General features: G+C 40.2%; 1 protein-coding gene across 9 annotated transcripts in view; it reads left to right on the top strand.

Annotated features, from left to right (window-relative positions):
• The window catches only part of LOC145433033 (CLIP-associating protein 1-B-like), a 43,890-nt gene that overhangs the window by 15,522 nt on the left and 8,948 nt on the right, over positions 1-19,420 (top strand). For 3 of the 9 annotated variants that reach the window (XM_080309918.1, XM_080309915.1, XM_080309922.1), the window contains exons 12-32: positions 788-923; positions 2,038-2,168; positions 2,765-2,842; positions 4,491-4,652; positions 5,422-5,480; positions 5,542-5,661; positions 7,274-7,354; positions 8,577-8,600; positions 9,894-10,016; positions 10,560-10,802; positions 12,300-12,401; positions 13,461-13,567; positions 13,936-14,042; positions 15,176-15,322; positions 15,384-15,447; positions 15,928-15,939; positions 16,908-17,071; positions 17,480-17,702; positions 17,980-18,120; positions 18,938-19,053; positions 19,118-19,256. In XM_080309918.1, the coding sequence (XP_080166044.1) occupies positions 788-923; positions 2,038-2,168; positions 2,765-2,842; positions 4,491-4,652; positions 5,422-5,480; positions 5,542-5,661; positions 7,274-7,354; positions 8,577-8,600; positions 9,894-10,016; positions 10,560-10,802; positions 12,300-12,401; positions 13,461-13,567; positions 13,936-14,042; positions 15,176-15,322; positions 15,384-15,447; positions 15,928-15,939; positions 16,908-17,071; positions 17,480-17,702; positions 17,980-18,120; positions 18,938-19,053; positions 19,118-19,256 (2,479 nt within the window). The remainder of the gene's footprint in view (positions 1-787; positions 924-2,037; positions 2,169-2,764; positions 2,843-4,490; positions 4,653-5,421; positions 5,481-5,541; positions 5,662-7,273; positions 7,355-8,576; positions 8,601-9,893; positions 10,017-10,559; positions 10,803-12,299; positions 12,402-13,460; positions 13,568-13,935; positions 14,043-15,175; positions 15,323-15,383; positions 15,448-15,927; positions 15,940-16,907; positions 17,072-17,479; positions 17,703-17,979; positions 18,121-18,937; positions 19,054-19,117; positions 19,257-19,420) is intronic. The other 6 variants (XM_080309917.1, XM_080309919.1, XM_080309916.1 and 3 more) reach the window with 6 other exon arrangements.

The following is a 19,420-nucleotide window of genomic DNA, read 5'->3' as shown; positions in this document are numbered from 1 at the left end:
AGTTTTATCTCGGGGTTAGTATTGTGTCGGTTCAACCTACACACAATAGCGCTATAAAAACTAACCTAAAATCTCTTCATCTCGTTTAGAGAGAGGTCCCTTGTCTGATATCAGTGCTCAGCTGTGATCGTAAATAAATTATAAATGTCTATTGATTCTCCTTTGCAAGGTATCGGTGTGTCTCGTTGCTACTATGATGGCTAGGCTTTTTGATATAAAAACGTGGACCTGGTATCTGGAATTGTGAATATAAATTGATCGCATTGATTTGCAGTGACGCCAGTCGCTGATTGATTTCAATTTCGAATGTAAACTTTGCTTGTCAAGAAGTAACGGTGGCCAATCCGTTTCAAGTTGAAGATATGTGCTTGCGGTTAATGAATGATGTGGAAAGTTGAAATATGTACCGTTTAAGCTACCACAAAGAAAATATTGCTATCTCTACATCATGTTAAAGATTATTTGGTATTTTAATGACCATCTTCATTTCATTGTACTTTCTGACCATGACTTCACAGAAATTTCCATTAAGTACAGTAGCTTTCTACTGTACTGCATTTCATATGCTGTGGTACGACCAATTGAGGTTTCAAACCTTTGCAGTAGAAAATACTGTAGCAACTACTATTTTGATTGCTCTGTAGCAAGAATCGCATAATTTTCAGTATTCGAAAGAATCATCTCTCACTATTCGACTCGGATCGTTAGAATTAATGCTTAATTCAGATTCGAGTACCAGAATCTTGTGCTCGGCCGTACTCGCGATTAAAAACTTCCGTTATTGCAGGCATTTGACGACTGTGTTGAAAACTCGGTTTGATCACACGGCAGAAGTTGTCTTTCCACCTTTATTTAACCTCGTGCCGAATTCCGTAAAGATCATGGCCACGTCTGGGGTGACAACAATCCGTATTATAATAAGGGTGAGTATAGGTATCCGCCAACCTGTGTTTTATGTTGGTCGCAATTGCGTTTGAGTGTGCACGCAATTGATTTAATGAGTTAGTATTGCATGGAATCAACGTTGAATCGATGCCGAGTTGCTGTCTGTGATATTGCGAAGAAATAGTTTTTATTTTAACAGGCTCTTGTGGTAACTGTAGTTTTCAATGTCAGCAAGGCTCTCTGTCATATGTACTGTAACACTCCCTTAAAATTTGTTATCAACATAATGCCTGCCATCAAAGGGACAGATTTGACTGATGCATAGCCGAAAAAAAGGTTTTTGATCTGGTTTCAGTTTTAAAATGTCACGTCTTTTTCGTGCTGGTGACGCCCATGGATTGGTGCTTAGAGTTTGGGTTTTGGGGACGAGATAAGAATAGATAAGATGAGAGGTGAGACGTTACAAATAAAAGCTGATTTGTAAGAGATGGAGATCTTTGAAATTGGTTACAAAGCTGAAACACTTGAATTAGAAACCTGATCATGCTGTAACAGCCACAATTCAATGAACATTTGAATAGATGGGGTCACAACTAGTACTCAGGTATTAGACTTTGACTTACACCGAGTAGTGGAGTACGACTCGTTATGACATCATAACAGTATGGATAATTTAAAGAGTTCAAATATGAATATTTTATGCAACCATAAAGAAAATGATGCAGTTATAGACAGCATTAAGATAATTTGCTCTTTCTTTGACCATCCCAATTTCATTGCGTTCTCTGTCCATGCTAAGGATCTTGCCCGGCTCCAGATGGTAGTGTCAACATCATCTCAATTCCAGTGCAGATAAAAACAGTCTATGGTACAGATATTGATGTTGAATTACCATAAGGTGATAATACATTTTGACATCAGTCTTAACTCATTTCGGCGGAAAATTTTCAATGAATATCATTATCATCACGAAACCATGGGTAGTGATTCAAGGTTGTTGAAATTACAATTTTTTGAACGTGTGCATCGGTAGTAAGTACAGATTATATTTTCTTGTTCTCAAATTATTGAGTTTTAATGTAGAGTTTCATTGTCGTCAACCCTTTTTTATCCTGTTCTGTTGTCAAGGTCATGATGTTGTATTATTTGCAGAACACGCACGCGCCGCGATTAATTCCGATTATAACCGGGAATTGCGCATCAAAATCAACCGCGGTACGGAAGCGAACGTACGGTTTTCTAAATCTGCTCCTACAAGAATGGACGACGCCTGTAATCGAAAAGTAAGCTCAGTTTTGAAGTAGGCGTACCGGGATTTCAACTGCCATTATATCAATTTACTAGAAACGTCAGTTGAACAAATCAGAGAAATTGGCGTGTCTGCGTAATTTTTGTATCAATTTAGTTAAACTGAGTCACAAGGTTCCTTGTCACAAGTCAATCTTAACTTATATAGTTTTGACTCTAGTTAAGTCGAGTCATTTTCACTTCACTGAATCAAGTCCAAGTCATATTGTTGAGACTCTAGTCCGAGTCATTGAGTTCGCTGTTGATTATTGAGATCAAATCGGGCTGAACTCACTTCTGTGAAACTCTTGGGTGCTTTGAGGCGTCGCATTCAGAATATACTGATTTTTCTCACTCCGAACATGTTTATTCAAACGGATCAAATAGGGTTTAAGCGCCTATACCTCAGGTATCGGTACTGATGCACGAGAATTAAATCAAGTAATATAGAATGTCCCGAGTCATATGACTTGGTTGAGTCATGTGCAATTGAAAATGACTCGAGTCGAGTCAACGAAAAATTGCGACCGGAGTCATTATAACCCTGGATTCTGTTGTCCATCTTAATACCTTTATATGCTTTTTTCAACAGGCAATTTGGCTCAGTGTTGGATGCTGTTAAGAGGGGCATCAGCGACGCAGATGCGGAGGCCAGATCGGAAGCGAGGAAGTAAGTCATTAGGTGTCTGTAATTTTGTAATTTTTTTGTTTGCCTCGAGTTATGAGCAGGAGATAGACATTAGGGGCTCGCGTCTAGTGCTAGATCTGCCCAGCTCAGGGGTTCGTAAACTGGGGTCCAAGGACTAGTTTTAGGAGGTCTAGAAAAGGGCATTGCTGAAATGCATCATCATGCAACTGCAAATCTAGATTGCTCTCTGGTAATGATACCGTCAGCTGACGACCTTTTTTAGTCGTTAGATAGCTGCCTGTATAGGCATCAAATAGCCTATATCATACCTGTGACGCTGTGGAAGGCCATTGTTAACTTTGAAACAACGTGATAGCCATGGCTCAGATATGGCCGAAATGCATGAAAATGACAATGCCGCAAAAACTTGATTTTCTCATAATTTGCAAAATGGATCTTGTAATTAGAGAAATGGACATAAGCTACTCTGATTCCACAGCGACGATACAGAGATTGGGATAAAGTGATGACCTTTTTTTAGTCATTGACTACCGAAATTTAGGGGTTACAGGCAACCAATCGAAAGTAGCGTAACGTCTGCTGTTGTTTCGTATATGCGAACCACAGTTCTCTTGAAAAAAGCCTCATTTCTATGCCGTTCACCACAAATATTAAAACGTGTTGTACAATTGACTAAAATCCAATGTGTATATGGTCCAATCACACAAGCCCATATGGCAAGTGAATGCTGGAAAAATTTCAATCCTGAAAGCTTATTTTCATTAATCGGCTGGTTACTATTGTACCAATATTTACCTCGGATTTCTTTTGTGCATGAAAAGGCTATCCCCATTGTGATCGCGGTATTAGAATGTTCAAGCTAAATTTTAGCACATTCGTGCAATCGATGTCCTTATCGATATTAGGCTACTTTATAGGAAATCGTATGGATCCGATAATAGAGCGTGTACCACAGTACAATGTTTGCTAAAGATAAACCCAACATGACGTGCAGCGCCGGGAATTCTTTGTATCCGAATAGGTTTTGTCCATTTACCGAAGTTTACTTTGTGTCACTTCTCCGTAGTATTGAATTGGAAACACTCTTTGTCATATTATCGAGCATCGTTGATCGATTATTATCAATCTTACGGATTCCTTGCATTTGATTTGAGGATGTAACCTTCACGATGTAGTGAAATAGTAAATATGATATCATTTAATGACAAGGGTATATGCCAAATTTAGGCTGCTTTTCTTAAATTTAGTAGCCACTAATATTCTTGCTGACAGATCCTTTCCAATTCTCTACTAGTTGCTGACGATTACCCCTGAAGAGTGTCAACCGAAAATGTTCGGGTTTATTACGAGTATTTTCTCCAGAGTAGTAGTGAATTGAACTTGTCATTATTTATGTCAGCAGTCGTCTCACCTAATGTGACATCACGATCACGACGGTTGATACAGAATGTTATTTTCAATTCTCTACTAGATGCTGACGATTACCTCTGGCGAGTGTCAGCCAAAAATATTTTGCTTTATTTCAATATGAATATAATATTTAATTGTATGTTGAAGTTCCGTACCTGCAAGTGTTTTTTCTTCACTCATATACCCATATATTGTCCACCATCGTTGACGATGTGCTGTTAACAAGATCAGTTAGCAATTTCGACTTGACTTGTTTCAGATGCTGGTGGGGCTTACGATCCCATTTTCCTGTCGAAGCCGAGCAGTTGTACAATGATTTAACGGCAGCGCAGCAGAAGATGATACAAGGCCAACTCACGGCGTCCTCGTCGACCGAGAGCATTCCCAAATCGTCAGCTGCGAAATCGTCCATCGCCAGCAAGTATGTCGAACACAGCTGTAACCAAGTCTTCCGAGTCACAAGTCAATCTCTCTTTTATAGTTTTTCCTCGAGTCATTTTCAATTCACCGCCGAGTCAAGTACGAGTCCAAATCAGTTAGTAGAGGGTCGAGTCCGATTCATAGTGTTGTTACTCCCTAGTGGAGTCCAAGTCATTTTTTTCACTGTTCAGTTTTGAGTTCAACCCTCTTCTCGAGTGATATAGAATGACTCGCGTTCATAATATCGTAATTTTCCTGAGTCCTAAAAGTTTCTGGCCATATTTTCCAAGTATCAGGACTGGTAGATGAAATATCGATCATGTGGTCACTTTACTATTCTTGGGAGTTACAATGAAATGTCTGCCTTGGCCGTCCTAGGCTTGAGTCATATGACTTGGTTCGAGTCATGCACAATGACTCGAGTACAAGCCGAGTGAATATTCATTGGATATATTCAATATCTTGTACTTCTAGCTTACAGGCCATTGCGTCATAGATAATATTAATTTTGCAGCTAATCTATCATATAGCTCTTTGTTATGCAAATCAAAGAGGATAGTACTATACTAGGAATAGTTTATAGCATGTTTTTGTTATCACACCTTTACATTTTGCGCAATATTTTGCGTTAAAAATAGACTAAAGTTGCACTATAAAATTCCTACAAACAGCTTAAAACTTCATAGCGCATAGATTTTGAGTATCTAGGAATCTGCCGGAAGTTGTAAAAATGTTGCAAAAACTTCCCTAATAACGATTAATTTCACCAGGCGACCGCCAAGAAGATCGCTCTTGCCCAACAATGCACAGCGTGTACCGGCAGACGGAGGTACGTCGACCTGTCACGATTTCCTTCCCTACCTATTGACAATCGTTACCCTTTTCAACAGCGTCGAGATTCACGGTCGCGGGCCGTACGGCGAGGAACAATTTTGCGAGGTCCAGATCGGATATCGACCCCGAGGCTGCCCGAAGATCGGCTCAAAAGGCGATGGGTTTCAACTCAGTCGGTGAGATACAATGAGGTTGAATTGAGAAAAATACCCGGTTAACATGCGGTGATTTATTGGTTTAATATGGGAAGAGATTTTGTCTTCGTAAGCTTGAAAAATCGGTGATGTCTGAAAAGTGCTCTATATTTATCATATTGGCTACATAAACATTTATTTATTGTCATACGATATCGAATTCCATTGGTTGAGGAATTTTACTGCATCATATCATTCAAACGATCGGTTGAACTTCGATAAAGCCGCCTGATTGTTAGTTTGCTTTGACATGATTGTAGCAAATCTTCAACAGTCTGATTTTAATTTGACCGCACTGCACCAGGGTCAGACGTTGAAATTTTGGCATTCTACGAAGACTATTCTCTGGGCTTGATAATTTTCTGCTAGTGAAAAATTGAGTAACTAATTTTGGACGACTGGTCAAGTTTAAGCTTCATTTTCAAGTCTCGCATATCCATCGGATGCCGCATATTCCTATTCAGACCGTAGAACGCGTGCTAAGCGCCTCTCGAATATGGGAAGGACTTCCGCCAAGTCCCACGAGAATCTATACCACACCGCTGATATAGGTCGGATCAGTGTTCATATGTCATTCTGTCTCCGTTGCAAACAATAACCGAAGTCACCATCTATTAAACCCTCGTCATTTTTGTCTTCAAGAATCTATGTATCATATAATATACTTGAACGGTAGTCATTTGTGTCGTGTGCTATGTTTCATTCGCATTGTAAAATTTGTCTTGTAACATTCAAATCGGTGGTTCCCAAACTCTCATCTCACCGCCCCGTCATCAAGCTCAACATATCTTTATCGCTCTCAACTAGAGATCCTCAGCAGGGCGATTATTTTTTGATGTTTTAAAAAAAGGCAAATTTTGTCAAAATTGTAGTGTTAGGTCAAACAATTGTCAAAATTGTCCACAGATTCCAAATTATTTTGCACACTGCATTCCGTTGGTGACTTGGTGCTGTTGACATATTACACCTTGTAGCCTACTTTATTGGCATACTGTCGTAGATGGCCCATTGTCTACTCATTGTGAGTCATAAACCATGGAACGAGACGAATAAGTTGACATGGCGTGATGATCAACACACCTAAAAACGGGTGAAATTTTTAGTAGGTTCACTGATTAAATTGTTCTATTATCTAAACAACGCTGTACACCAAATTCGATTCCAACTGGTAGATGTGAACGCACAGGGGTTTGAAAATTTTGAATTTATTATGAAAATTGTTGAGTTGTCTAGAAAAACGATGCAAAACAAATTTGATGCAATTCCGACCCATAGAAGTGAAGTTATTTGGTTTTTTTTATCAATAATTCTTAGATTATCCACCGTCCAGGCCATTTTTGTGAATCCAATATTTTGAACTTCAATGACTTCGCTTTTACCTGTTGGAAGTGAGCAAGAATTATAAAGCATTGTTCTTTTACACAACTTGACAATTTCATGGCCGAACGACGGTAAAATTGAAAAAAAGTTGAATTTGTTTGATAAATAATCCAATCTCTCCGGCCCGGCCCTGCTTGTCGGTTGATTGTTAGCAGGATAATTTTGGCGTTCTCCTTCTGTGGCTTGCGGTTATCATTGCTTCGTTTTCCACCAGGACGGGTAAGGCAGGCTTCAACCGCTTCAAGCCGACAGGAACGGTCCGGCCGCAACTCGGCAAGGCCGGCTTCATCGCAACGTAAGTTTCTGTAATCTGCTTCACAATATGATCTCGCAGTAGGTTTGTTCAAAAGTTACTTTTCTTTTTAACTTTACTGGCCGATTGTTGGAATTTTTAGGTTGCCCAAAGAAACGCATCGAATTTGGCTCCATTCACAATTTTGAATGTATTTAAAGAAAATGGAATTTCTTTTTCAAAATTTTTATTGTCTAAAAATGATGCATGAAAAATTTGGTTCAATATCAACCCGTGGTAGCTTGAGTTGTAGGAGTAGCATAGATGAACGGTGGAATTTCCTGCCGTGAGTAGTTTCTTTTTCAAATCTAAAATTTTCCACACCGACCAGCTTCAGATAACACCCTACTCCAAAAACTTATCTCTTGGCCGGTAAAATTTGAAAAATAAGTTATTTTTCCAACATCCGCATTATTTCTTGTGTATCAGTTTTTTCCGAGTGCCTCACCGTTACCGAGTGTATTTCTTTCAACCTTTTTCAAGACGAAAAAGCTAATTCGAACGAGAAAAAATCGCTGCTGTCCTCGGTCCTGGTTAAAAACGCAAAGAAAACAAAACGCAAACAAGCCCCCACCCCCCACCCGACTCGAAGCGACTCGCCCTATACTACCAACACCTTTCCGAAACGGATTCGACGCTCGCAATCCCTCAAAGCCCGCAACGCGGTGATCGTTATTGACCCACCCGATTCTCCAGCCTCCCTCCGCAGCTACCCTAACCTTGTAGTGTCCCCCGACACCCTTTCCAGTCGATTCAGCCGTTTGTGCGTAGACCCAGTTTATCTTGATGACCCGCTGTCGCCAGAAGAGCGCGTCAGCGAGCTTTTTCTCAAAAGAACAGACGGAATATATTGGAGTAAGTGACTCATGAGTGATGTCACCGGCATGAGTTTGAAAAACGAGCTGTGATATCATTTGTGAGGGAATTTCATGCGACTTTCATATATTTTATATTCTACATCTACCGCGAATGTAGTTGGAATTTTTTGTTGCTACTAGGGCTGAGCCAAATTGAGTGTGAATGATACAAGATACCCTGGTGATGTTGATATTGATATTCGAATCATCTTAGATTCCAAGATATCCTTCATAGACCTATTCTCAAACAACGTACATGCAATGAGTTGATAGCCTTTTGTATGTTACAATTTTGAAAAAGTTGCATTGGTTTTTGTGTGCCTCATTCAAGTAGGGAGCGAATATCTCATTCTCATTCCATGAAACAGGATCGCAGTCAGCGCATAGACTGGGTGAGGCATGTGACGTACACTTGGATGGTATTGAGATTTGCGCTTTGTACTGAAGGCTTTCGTACAAGTTAAAATTTCGACTGGTCACTGCATGGGTTGTCTGTTTGCCAAGCACAATGTTGTTTATTGCTGTTCTCTATATATATGTAAGATGTGAGGAAATACGGTTAAGGTTAAACAATTTTAAGCTTGGTTTCGGTGTGTTTTTGATATCACAGAAAATCTTGTGATATGGAAACTTTATAATGAAAGTGATCCAGCCTTGAGATTTTTAATGGTGTAAAGTGAAACGCGCACTTTTATCGCATGACGTAACTGTGGATGATTTGAGATTGTTACCATCTCAAAGTAAATTGTCACAGTGAACACTTTGGTGCTTCTCACTGGAATATCATACTATCAATGCACGAGATGTACAGCTATGTAATTCCTGTGAAAGTCTATGTATGATGTTGTCAGTGAATTTCTGAAAATTTCCGCTACACTTGGGTAGAACCTGTCCTTTGATATGAAGGCACGTCTGAACCAATCGGAATTGTGTGTGTGATGACGCGGCGCCTGCGGTAATTATCCGAGATGAGCTGATTTCATGTTTTATATCATGCAAGATGTAACAGATTTTAGATTCCGATTTACTTCCTGGCATATCCAAATCCTAGCCCATGATAAGTAATGACTGAAATTTTATTATAAAGTTGCAAGTAAGCTGTGAATCGTTGATAATTCCAAGTTTCTAATCTGGGAGAAATCGTCTATTTTTTCAAAATTCAAATCCAAATCCTTGCTCATCTTGGCGATTGCGCATATGCCAGACACACGGACACACTTTGTTTATGTACACTTGAAACTGTTCTAGCACGAGATGGTGTGGTAAATGACGTGAAATATTCAATTTCCTTCCGTTGGATATGAATAGACACGATGGACCTTAACTGACCTGGGGAACCCTTGCTTTAATCTGCAAGACTTCTGCAGAACCAAAATTTTCGCTGAATCATCAACACGAATATTCAAACATATTAGTATAGAATACCGATGCGGGAACAAACTGTGCATCAACAACAATCTTAAAAGACCAAAATAGCTGAAACATGATTTTCACACAAAACAAAAACAGCACACTGCATATTCACCGCAAATCAGTGGGAGTAGGGTGTTTGTCTTCACCTCCAGCACACCCCTGAGACTTGCACTGTGAAACCCGGTTAAGAGCCACTGAACTAGTTGGTCATAACTGTCGCTTCATGTAACATGCCGCGAGAGTTGAGATTTCATCTGTTTGATTTTGATCAGCCGGTAGCCGATCGAATTCTCCCAATTCGCGATCTCGCTACTACAACGCCCCGCGTACGCCGACCGGGGCCTACGGCAGAAAGTCGAGGACTTCCTCAACGTATTCTATGGACGACAAAGAAGGTGAAGGCATCTCTGTTGAATTTTTATCGCAACGCTTTTTGAAAAGTTTCATTTCGGAAATCATGTAGCCTTGTACTCGCATCTCGTAGAATCTGATTCGTCATTAGCGGGGCGGAGCTAAATCGCGTGCCTGAGTGATTCTTAGACTTCGAGTATCACTCATGACATCGCCACATTATGAACGATTTTGGAAAGTTGAAATATGCACCTTTTACGCGAGTTGTGACCAACCCACAGCGTTGTCACTAAGTGCAATAGAATAGAATAGGTATGGTAGACAAAATACCAAATTTTATTTAATGTGATGTGGAACTGGCATTATATTATTCATGGTCGCATAAAAGGTACATATTTGAACATTCATCATTATCCATAATGTTATGACATCGTAATATTCGTAATTATTGATAATCGAAGAATATAATACTCAGGTACTCGAACTATTAAGCCAAGCCCTAGTCATCTGTACTGAATGTCATGCTTCAAATCTTTAGTACACTCGTACTGATCTTCTTTGAAATCTGGTTTTTGTTCGGCTTGTAGAATTTGACCTACCGAGACGTACCAGTGCCAGCTCAATGGGTATTTACTCAAACGGGGCTCAGCGTACCCCGAAGGTGCCCATGAGAACCCCGCCGTCGTCGCCGATGAATAGTCGGCGATCGCGTATACCCGTCTCTGCGTCCCGGTCTGGTTCTAGGACCGGGTCCAGGGTGGGTTCGCGGGCAGGGTCTCGTGTCGGGTCGCCTTCCGGTAGTCGGGACGCTAGCCCCCATCGGTATAGAGGTAAGATTGAGGCCTTTCGATGTGGCGCATGGCCGGTGGCGGTTTGAACGTTAATCTGCATGCGACCGCTTATACGTTGCCTCTTGAATATCTTTGATTTCTGTTTTTTCATTATCTTCATCTACAGTTGAATGATGTATTCAATTGAATAATATATTCGTATCGAAATAATCCCAAGTATTTTCGGCTAGACTCGTTTGAGCTAATCGTCAGCAACTAGTAGAGAATTGAGAAGAACATTGCATATTAACAACTGTAACTCGATTTCTTTTGAAATCTCTACTAGTTGCTGACCTGACGAGGGTCTGCCGAAAAGATTGCGTAGGCTAATGGTGGAGCGTCCGGCTATGGCTATACGACGTCCTATTCCTATCGTAATATGAATGAATATACGGTATTATTCAACTGTGTATTTAAGCTGTGTGCCTCCAAAATCCTCTTCAAATGCATCCTGATCTAAGGATTGTCTCTCTCTCTCTCTCTGAAGATACATCTACTTGACTTCCAGTACGTCTCCAAAGTAACCTGTTCGAACTTTTCAGATGCTTTCCCGTCTGATATAACATATCCTACTACGACTGTAAATATTCCTAGACCAGTAACAAAATTTTTCTACTTTCAATCTCTGTAATCGATGACTGATTACAGAGTTTTTGTTTTGTATCAGTCGAATAACTCTTTGTGGTTACAAAGCGCATGTAAAGTATAATTTTGAAGAACTGATTTGGTATTAGGGTCGACCGAGACCAGTAATCTTCCGCCGCAGGTTAAACTAGTTATCAATTACTATATCGAGACTCTGTTAATTGTCGGTATTGGTCGGAATCTCACAAAGAGAGGCTTCATAGATTACACATTTGTCGTATAATAAGTTGTGATATGTCACTCTGTGATAAATAACATTTTAAGCCACGAATCGTCATGAAATCGATTACGGTTTGAAATTTCAGTCGATTGTATTATTAGTATTTTCCAAGACAGCGTAAATTCAATCTTTGTAGACATAACACGACATCATCATCATCATCATTGCATCCTAGCCACAAGTATCCGGTAGCATACACACTTGTACATCTGTCATCGCTACCGATATAATCGAATGATCATGAAAATAGCATGCCACACTGTAATGACGCCTATCCGACTGAAATCATACCAACCATGAACCAGACTTGGACAACTAGATGATTCTAGTTGCTTAATTGGACCAATTAAAGCGAAATTTGTTGAATGTTTTATCGTTTAATTCCTGGTTTTTCCTGAAAATGCTACAGGAAAACTGTATAGTATGATTTGATATGAACGGAACTTAATTTTTCCAACTTCTTGCGACTTCAGTAATTCCTAATTTGGAAAAGCTGGAAATTTTCTAGTTGTCCAATTCTGACGCCAAAAATACCCCGATACTACGTCATTGCATGCTTGACATTGTCTTTTCAATGAGCTAACCGCTCGTAATCTGTGCGATGATATCATAAAATCTATCTTTAACGCAAGCTGCCAGATCGGGTAAGCGCGGCCTGCGTAGTGAGCCAGCGTCGCGCAATTGTAGTCGCGTGGCCTCTTCGCAAGTTAGCAGCCGGGACTCGAGTCCTGGAGGTGAGTTCGGTGTGAATGTCGGCGTCTCCATTCTTACCACGTCCAGATCGAAAAATCTAACCTAAGCCAGTTTTGTGTGTGTCAATGCCCTACGCATCTCATTTTTTTGCTGCGATCGTTCGGCGTGCTATGTGATCTTTTTTCATCGTTTTTTGTTTCTTTGTTATGTCTGTATTAAGTATTTCTAATCATCTTTCTAATTGAAGTGTAACATATTCCACACGACCTTGCTGACTTGTGTGTAAAGCAGGGGTTTCTAACGCCATTTTTACATTTTGAAAATTTTGAAAAATCGATGGCCACCCTATTTATTTCGATCTTTTAAAAGATTAAAATTTGGTTAATGCAGTAATCGGTGATGAAATTACACGAATACATCACATAATAAACATGATAGTCATTGCGTATTCAGATAATGTGATGGTTGAGCTTGTTTGTGTTGTGTAATGACAATGTCTTAATTCCTGATTTTCTGGCGAAACGGGCCAGCCATATTGAATATTCAGGACAATGCTTTGTGCTGTCTTCAGAAGTAACATTGTTAAAGCCACATTCACAATGATATTTGATGGAAAATGCAACAGCATGGGCATGACTATTTCATTATCATTAGGGTACGATTTGCTTAGTTACTACCGCAGCTTGAGGAGTTCACTTCTTTTAGCAGGGTTTAAAATTTTAATAATAATAAATCAGTGAAAGTAAACTCAAGACTTATAGACAAGTAGCTTATTGCTGTTGTATTTCTATCAAGTTTTGATTTCTTTTTTTTTGCATTTTTCCCTATATTTTAGACCCTGATGTAAACAGTTTGGATAAAATAAGGGTAATTTGGAGACGGCAAAGATTTGCTGTCAGCAATGGAATGACATGGTGATCCCGTTATTCAGTGGCGTTTTCGTGTTGAATATAATCGGCAGAAACTAAAGTTTGTGTGCCTGTTGTCGTGCGCGATCTTTGTTATGTGGACATGAAGACAGCGTGATGATTCATTTTACATTTCTGCCCCGATGATTTGAAATTGTCTGTCGTGACACTATTTTTTTGCCTGTTTTGAAGGTGCCACAGGCGCGGCCCGTACCTCGGTTTCCAGCAGTTCAGGATATGGCCCGATGAGAGTGCTGCCTAAAGGACGGGAAGGGGAACAAGTGTTGTCGGCTGCTTTCGTATGTTTATTTAACACTTTTATTATTTATTTTACTTTATCCATAGTAAACTGGAAAATACATGCGCATGTCTCCTAATGAAAATCTTGAGATTGCAGTACGGTAATCGAGTCAAATTATTATCCTTCCGCAATACATGGTAAGGGTTCCATAGGTTGCGATGATTGAAAAATGAAGAATTGAAATTGCGGAAATTTCTGAGTCTAAGTCTCTAGTGGTGCATTCTTCCGAAGAATATGCACATTTCCCAATAACGTTATTTAATATTTATTTACTTATATTTATATTTAATTTTTTTTAATAACACCAATTTTTACCTTTGAAAATTCTAGAGGACACTATGTCATGCCGTTTCTTTTGTCGTACAGTCTGGCCGCACGCCAAGAAGACGCAGTGATCAATTCTCGGACAATGACGATGACTTATCGGACACATCAAGCGTTTGTTCTGACCGATCTTCATCGTATCAATCAAGGTAAAAAAAAATTATTTTAAAAATTAGTCTTGATATATATGCCTAAATATCGAACGGAAATTCATTAATCGTGATTTTGGGTTCTGGCACATCTAGGGACTATGTAATTTTACCGAAAGAGTCTAAATCTTTTGTGACGAATAAAATGTTTCATATTTCAAGTGGAATCAGTGAATAAGGTGTGAAAAGCCGCCAAGATATTAAATATCTCTTTATTGTCTGCTCAATGAAGTAATTCACGATATCGTAATTGAAATCTGAAGCAGCATCCAGGGTTGTAACCGAGTCACAAGGTTCCGAGTCACAAGTCAATCTCACTTTTATAGTTGTGACTCGAGTCAAGTCGAGTCATTTTCAATTCACAGCCGAGTCAAGTCCGAGTCCAAGTCTAGTAGAGGGTCGAGTCCGAGTCATTGTGTTTCTACTCTAGTCCGAGTCCAAGTCTTTGTATGTTCACTGTTTATTTTTTAGTTCAACCCACTTTTTTCAACTCTGCTCGAGTCATATAGAATGACTCGCATTCATAATATAGTAATTTTCCTCAGTTTTAACAGTTTCTGGCCCTATTTTTTCAAGTATCAGGACTGATAGACGAAATACCAATCATGTGGTGACCTTACTATTCTCAGAAGTTACGATGAAATGTCTGTCTTGGCCGTCCTAGTCTCGAGTCCTATGACTTGGTTTGAGTCTAGTCATTTTAGGCATTTGGAAAAATGACTAGAGTCACCAAAAATCCTGACTCGAGTCAATACAACCCTGGCAGCATCCCACAAATGTATCAGTTGTACATATGTTGAGTATTGTAATCGAGCCTTGTAACTAGAACCCGAACGTTTAGAGCTACTAGCTGATAATATCTTACTAATATCACACTTTGAAAGTAATATTGGGGTCGGCCATTAGATAATATCGGTAATTCTTATAGGAAGTCACAGAACTTATAATATGTGACTTAGAATATTGCTATATTTCATACACATGTGTCCAGATGCAGCCTTTGTATTTTATTTCATGTCCAAGCTTAACAATGGCTGGAATACGCCGCAAGATATATGACGTCTCTTTTGACTATCGACTATATATATTACCGAATTTTTCATGCTAATTTTTTCCCCTTTCAAACCCGATAGCCGAAACGGCGGCAGACGAACGCATTCGCAAATTCGAACGGAAGACATCGCCGAAATTCTGCCTCTGTGCCAAAGCACAAACTGGGCCGACCGAAAAGAGGGGCTGGTCAGTCTACACTATTTGGTCAAGAAGGAAAAGTTGATAAGGTGGGTGGAATTGGGTTTGTCTCGCGTGTTTTGCATTCATGCCGAGTCTGATCGCTTTCAGTCGTATGGAAATGAAGAAAATTCTGGAGATCTTCAACCGTATGTTTGCGGACCCTCACGGAAAGGTGTGTTTGTGTTGGGCATATAAAAGAATCATAGTATGCAGGGTCGGACAGCTAGAGAATTTGCAGCTTTTCCGAATTAGATTAGAATTAGGCTTGAAGCTACACCGCTTTTCCGTATTAGGTTAAAATTATAATCACTGAATGAAAATTCTGATTTGAGAAGCAGTTCATATTGAATCACAGTTCATTTCCATAAGCAGGAAAATGGAAAATGTCTGTACAGTATACAATAAGCTTGGCCCGTTTCGCACTATACAGTTCTCCTGTAGCATTTCTTGGAAAACCAGATATTAGATAAAAATTAAAACGACAGCATAGAAACTATTCGCAATTGATTTTAGAATTAGATTACAGGCTTTTAACTATAATTGGTCTAATTGGACCGCTCAAATTATCTAGTTGTCCAAGTTAGTGATTCGCTTACGTTGGTATATGCTGATATGGTTGTGACGATGAGCTTTTCTTTATATGTCTTTGCAGGGAACAAAACGGGTAATAAATCATGCCGTCGAATGCTTGAATCATTCAGCCTGACATCTCAACTCTATACCCTATCTGTGTATGTTGTTCATGACTAATATCTCGTATATATGCCATCGTTTGAAATAACCCCAATTGTACCAAAATACTGCATTCTTCTTCCTTTCTATGGCATGTAAACACGATATCCCACTCTGCTTGGTATTGCCAAGTCACATAAGTGAAATTTTGTGTCGTAGGAATCTGGCAGATGAGAAAATGGCCGTGCTAATTCGAGATTTACTGTGACAAATTTGTCTTAATATGTTGGTTATGATTGAAGTTGGTGGTGTAGTGTGCCTAGAGAACTTTTTCAATTCTGGCATATAGTCGTGAATTACTACATTGGCATGTGTCTGTCTGCGTGCTTGTCTTGCCCGTGTCTCTGTCTGTTATACGAGTATTTGTAGCAGGCTTGGTATGTTATTCATTGTAGAAAGAGGTTTTTGTATCGTAACATTTTCACTCTCCAGAGACGAATTCATAATTGATTCATAGCTTGTTTGAAAACTGCCATTAGTTGTGAACGCCCAAATCGGTGAATACCACATTCAAACCGTCTCTGTGGGCATCAACATATCGCAGTGGCACAATTCTTATCTGTCGATTTGCATTGGATCCATTGGTTGAATTTGTCACTGACTTTGCATACGTTGCGAGATTCTTTTCCGCAAGATACTGTTTTAAATATCGAGGCGCGTTGACTTGAACTGGAAATTTTACTCGTATTTGTAAATTGTGAATTTATGTTTCTTTAACCTGACGTACTAACAATAGAAAGGCCTGCCTAAGACTTCAACAGCAAATACTCGGTGAACTTTTTCAATGTGCACGGATTCATGTTCACCATGTCAGCCTGTCATATCGCTAGCTGCCTGTCTTCACCCAGTTCTTTCGTGGCGTCGCTGAAATTTTAACACGACCGAAACACCGTTTTGAAGGTTTTCAGTCTCTTTCTGGAGATCTTGCCCGATTTCATATCGACATACAAGGATCACATCGACGAGTGGCTGTACGTTTTGATGACGCAGCTCTTGAAGAAGATGGGTGCCGACCTGCTGGGTTCCGTGCAAGCTAAAGTAATCAAGGCAATGCAAGCCACCAGGTATTGTTGGCCCGATTACGATTATTTCACAGTATTTATAAGTAGGGCTGCGCAAAATCAAGTATCTGGCTGACTAAATATCGCAATTTTCCAAGTATCAGGACTGATAGACGAAATACCAATAATGTGGTGACTTTACTATTCTTCGAAGTTGCAATGATGAATGTCTGTCTTGGCCATCCTAGACTGGAGTCATACAACTTGGTTCGAGTCGTGCACAATGACTCCGGTACAAGTCGAGTCAATACAGAAATTGACTCGAGTCGAGTTATTATAATCCTGTCTTAGCGTGACACAATATCAGTTAATAATAAACTAAAATGTTGAAATATAGTATGTCTCAGGGTTGTAACCTGGTCGAAAGGTTCGTCAAGTCCTAGTTATAAGAGCCTCCTTTCTTCGTCGCAGGACGTCTTTTCCCCCGAAGCAACAGTTCACGATTCTGACGCGCTACATCGTGGATCAGACGCAAACGCCCAATCTCAAAGTGAAAGTAGCTCTTCTACACTACCTGCTGGAGCTGACGGCGCTCATGGAGTCCAACGATCTGCGCAACACAAGCGAAACCAGGCTGGCCATCTCGAGGATGATTACGTGGGTCACGGAACCTAAAAGTCAGGACGTTCGAAAAGTAAGCTTGTTATGTTTTATTTTGGGTGTGGTCAAGATAGCCTAGTGGTGAAGCGGCCGGCTTCTCGATCGGTCGGTCGTTGGTTCAATCCCTGGCCGGGTCGCGAAAAAGACCTGACGTGTAAAACTGGTATTGTGGCTTTCCTTCTTGGCGCTCAGCATTTCGGGATAGCGAGGAGGAGTGGTGCAAGACCTGGAAAGCTGGACAAGGTTTATGCGGGCAGTCGGTGATTTTCAAAATAACCCTCCGGGTCGCTAATTCTGTGTTTCGTTTTCAGGCGGCCGAGTCCGTTATAATGAGTCTGTTCGAGTTGAACCCCGGCGAATTCTCCCAGATGCTCTGCACCTTGCCCAAGACCTTCCAAGACGGCGCCATGCGGGTCCTGCACTCCCACGTCAAAGCAAACGGAGAACCCAAGGTACCGTTGTAACGGTTAGGCTAGCAGTGAATCGGCATTTGGCAATCTTAACCTACCCTAACCTAACACTTAACGGAAGCATGACAATGGCTGCTGTCTGTACAGTAGGGGTGTTCGATAGTTCGAAAATGACTTTTTTACTCAAATTGAACTGGCTACTCGATAAAATTGTTAGGTTACCTAATTTAAGCCTACACACCAAATTTGGTTCAATTCCAGCCAGTGGAAGCATTGCTACAGGAGAAGAAAGTTTCTATTTATTATGTAAAAACAAATGAACAAAAATTTCAAAATTTTCTGTTCACCCCGTGAAAGTGTTAGGACGTCTATGGAAACGATGTTCACCAAATTTAGCTCAATTCCAACCAGTGGAAGAGGAGTTATTGCCTTCGAAAAAATTGGATTTTAATGAAATAGTATTTACGGTGGGCAAACCTATAATAAATAATTAAAGAATTGGGAACTGTAAATACTGTTTTATTGATATTGCAAATTTTTCGACGGCAATAATTCCGCTTCCACTGGCTGGAATTGAGCCAAATTTGGTGAACATCGTTTCTATAGACGACCTAACACTTTTATGGGGTCAACAGAAAATTTTGAAATTTTTGTTAATTTATTTCTATATAATAAATAGAAACTTTCTTCTGTAGCAATGCGGCTACTGGCTGGAATTGAACCAAATTTGGTGTGTAGGCTTGAATTAGGTAACCTAATAATTTTATCAAGTAGCCAGTACAATTTTAGGAAAAAAGTCATTTTGGAACACCCCTAGTAACCACGTTTGAATCTCATGCAGCAGTCCCATCTATTTTAGTCACCCACTACTCCGTCATCCGGTCGGGTCACTGCGCGTGTCGGGATGGCCCCAGCCGGGCAGGTGGTATCGCCCCATGGCAGCATGTCGGGTATGGCTGACATCATGTCTCCTAGGTAAAAGTCTTGTAGTCGCGTTTGGTGTTTTGCGGTAAAAACGAGTCTCGTTTTGCCCCGGCAGGAGTAGCGAGGCTGACTTTGTGTTGTCGGACCGGTCCGGTAACGACGAAATGGAAGAGACGCTCAATTTTAACGACATCACGGCCGGGATTCATCAGCTGAGGATGGACAGCAGCGAAGATGTGCCCGATTATAAACAGGTTTGTGACTTTGCTGTGTCTTTGCGGTGTGTTTTTGCGGTGGGAGAGGAATTGCGTGCCGCATATATATGCGTTCACGATTTCGAATGGTGTGTGACGGGGTTTACAGATAAACTCCAATTCCCACGGTCAAATGGACATAAATACAGTCAATTTCTACCCGT

The sequence above is a fragment of the Botryllus schlosseri genome, chromosome 2, assembly GCF_051294905.1.
Source record: "Botryllus schlosseri isolate E-star chromosome 2, Bs_hap1, whole genome shotgun sequence".
Lineage (NCBI taxonomy): Eukaryota > Metazoa > Chordata > Ascidiacea > Stolidobranchia > Styelidae > Botryllus > Botryllus schlosseri.
The sequence above is the reverse complement of the archived record's forward strand: the minus strand, read 5'-3'. Positions and strand labels throughout refer to the sequence as shown.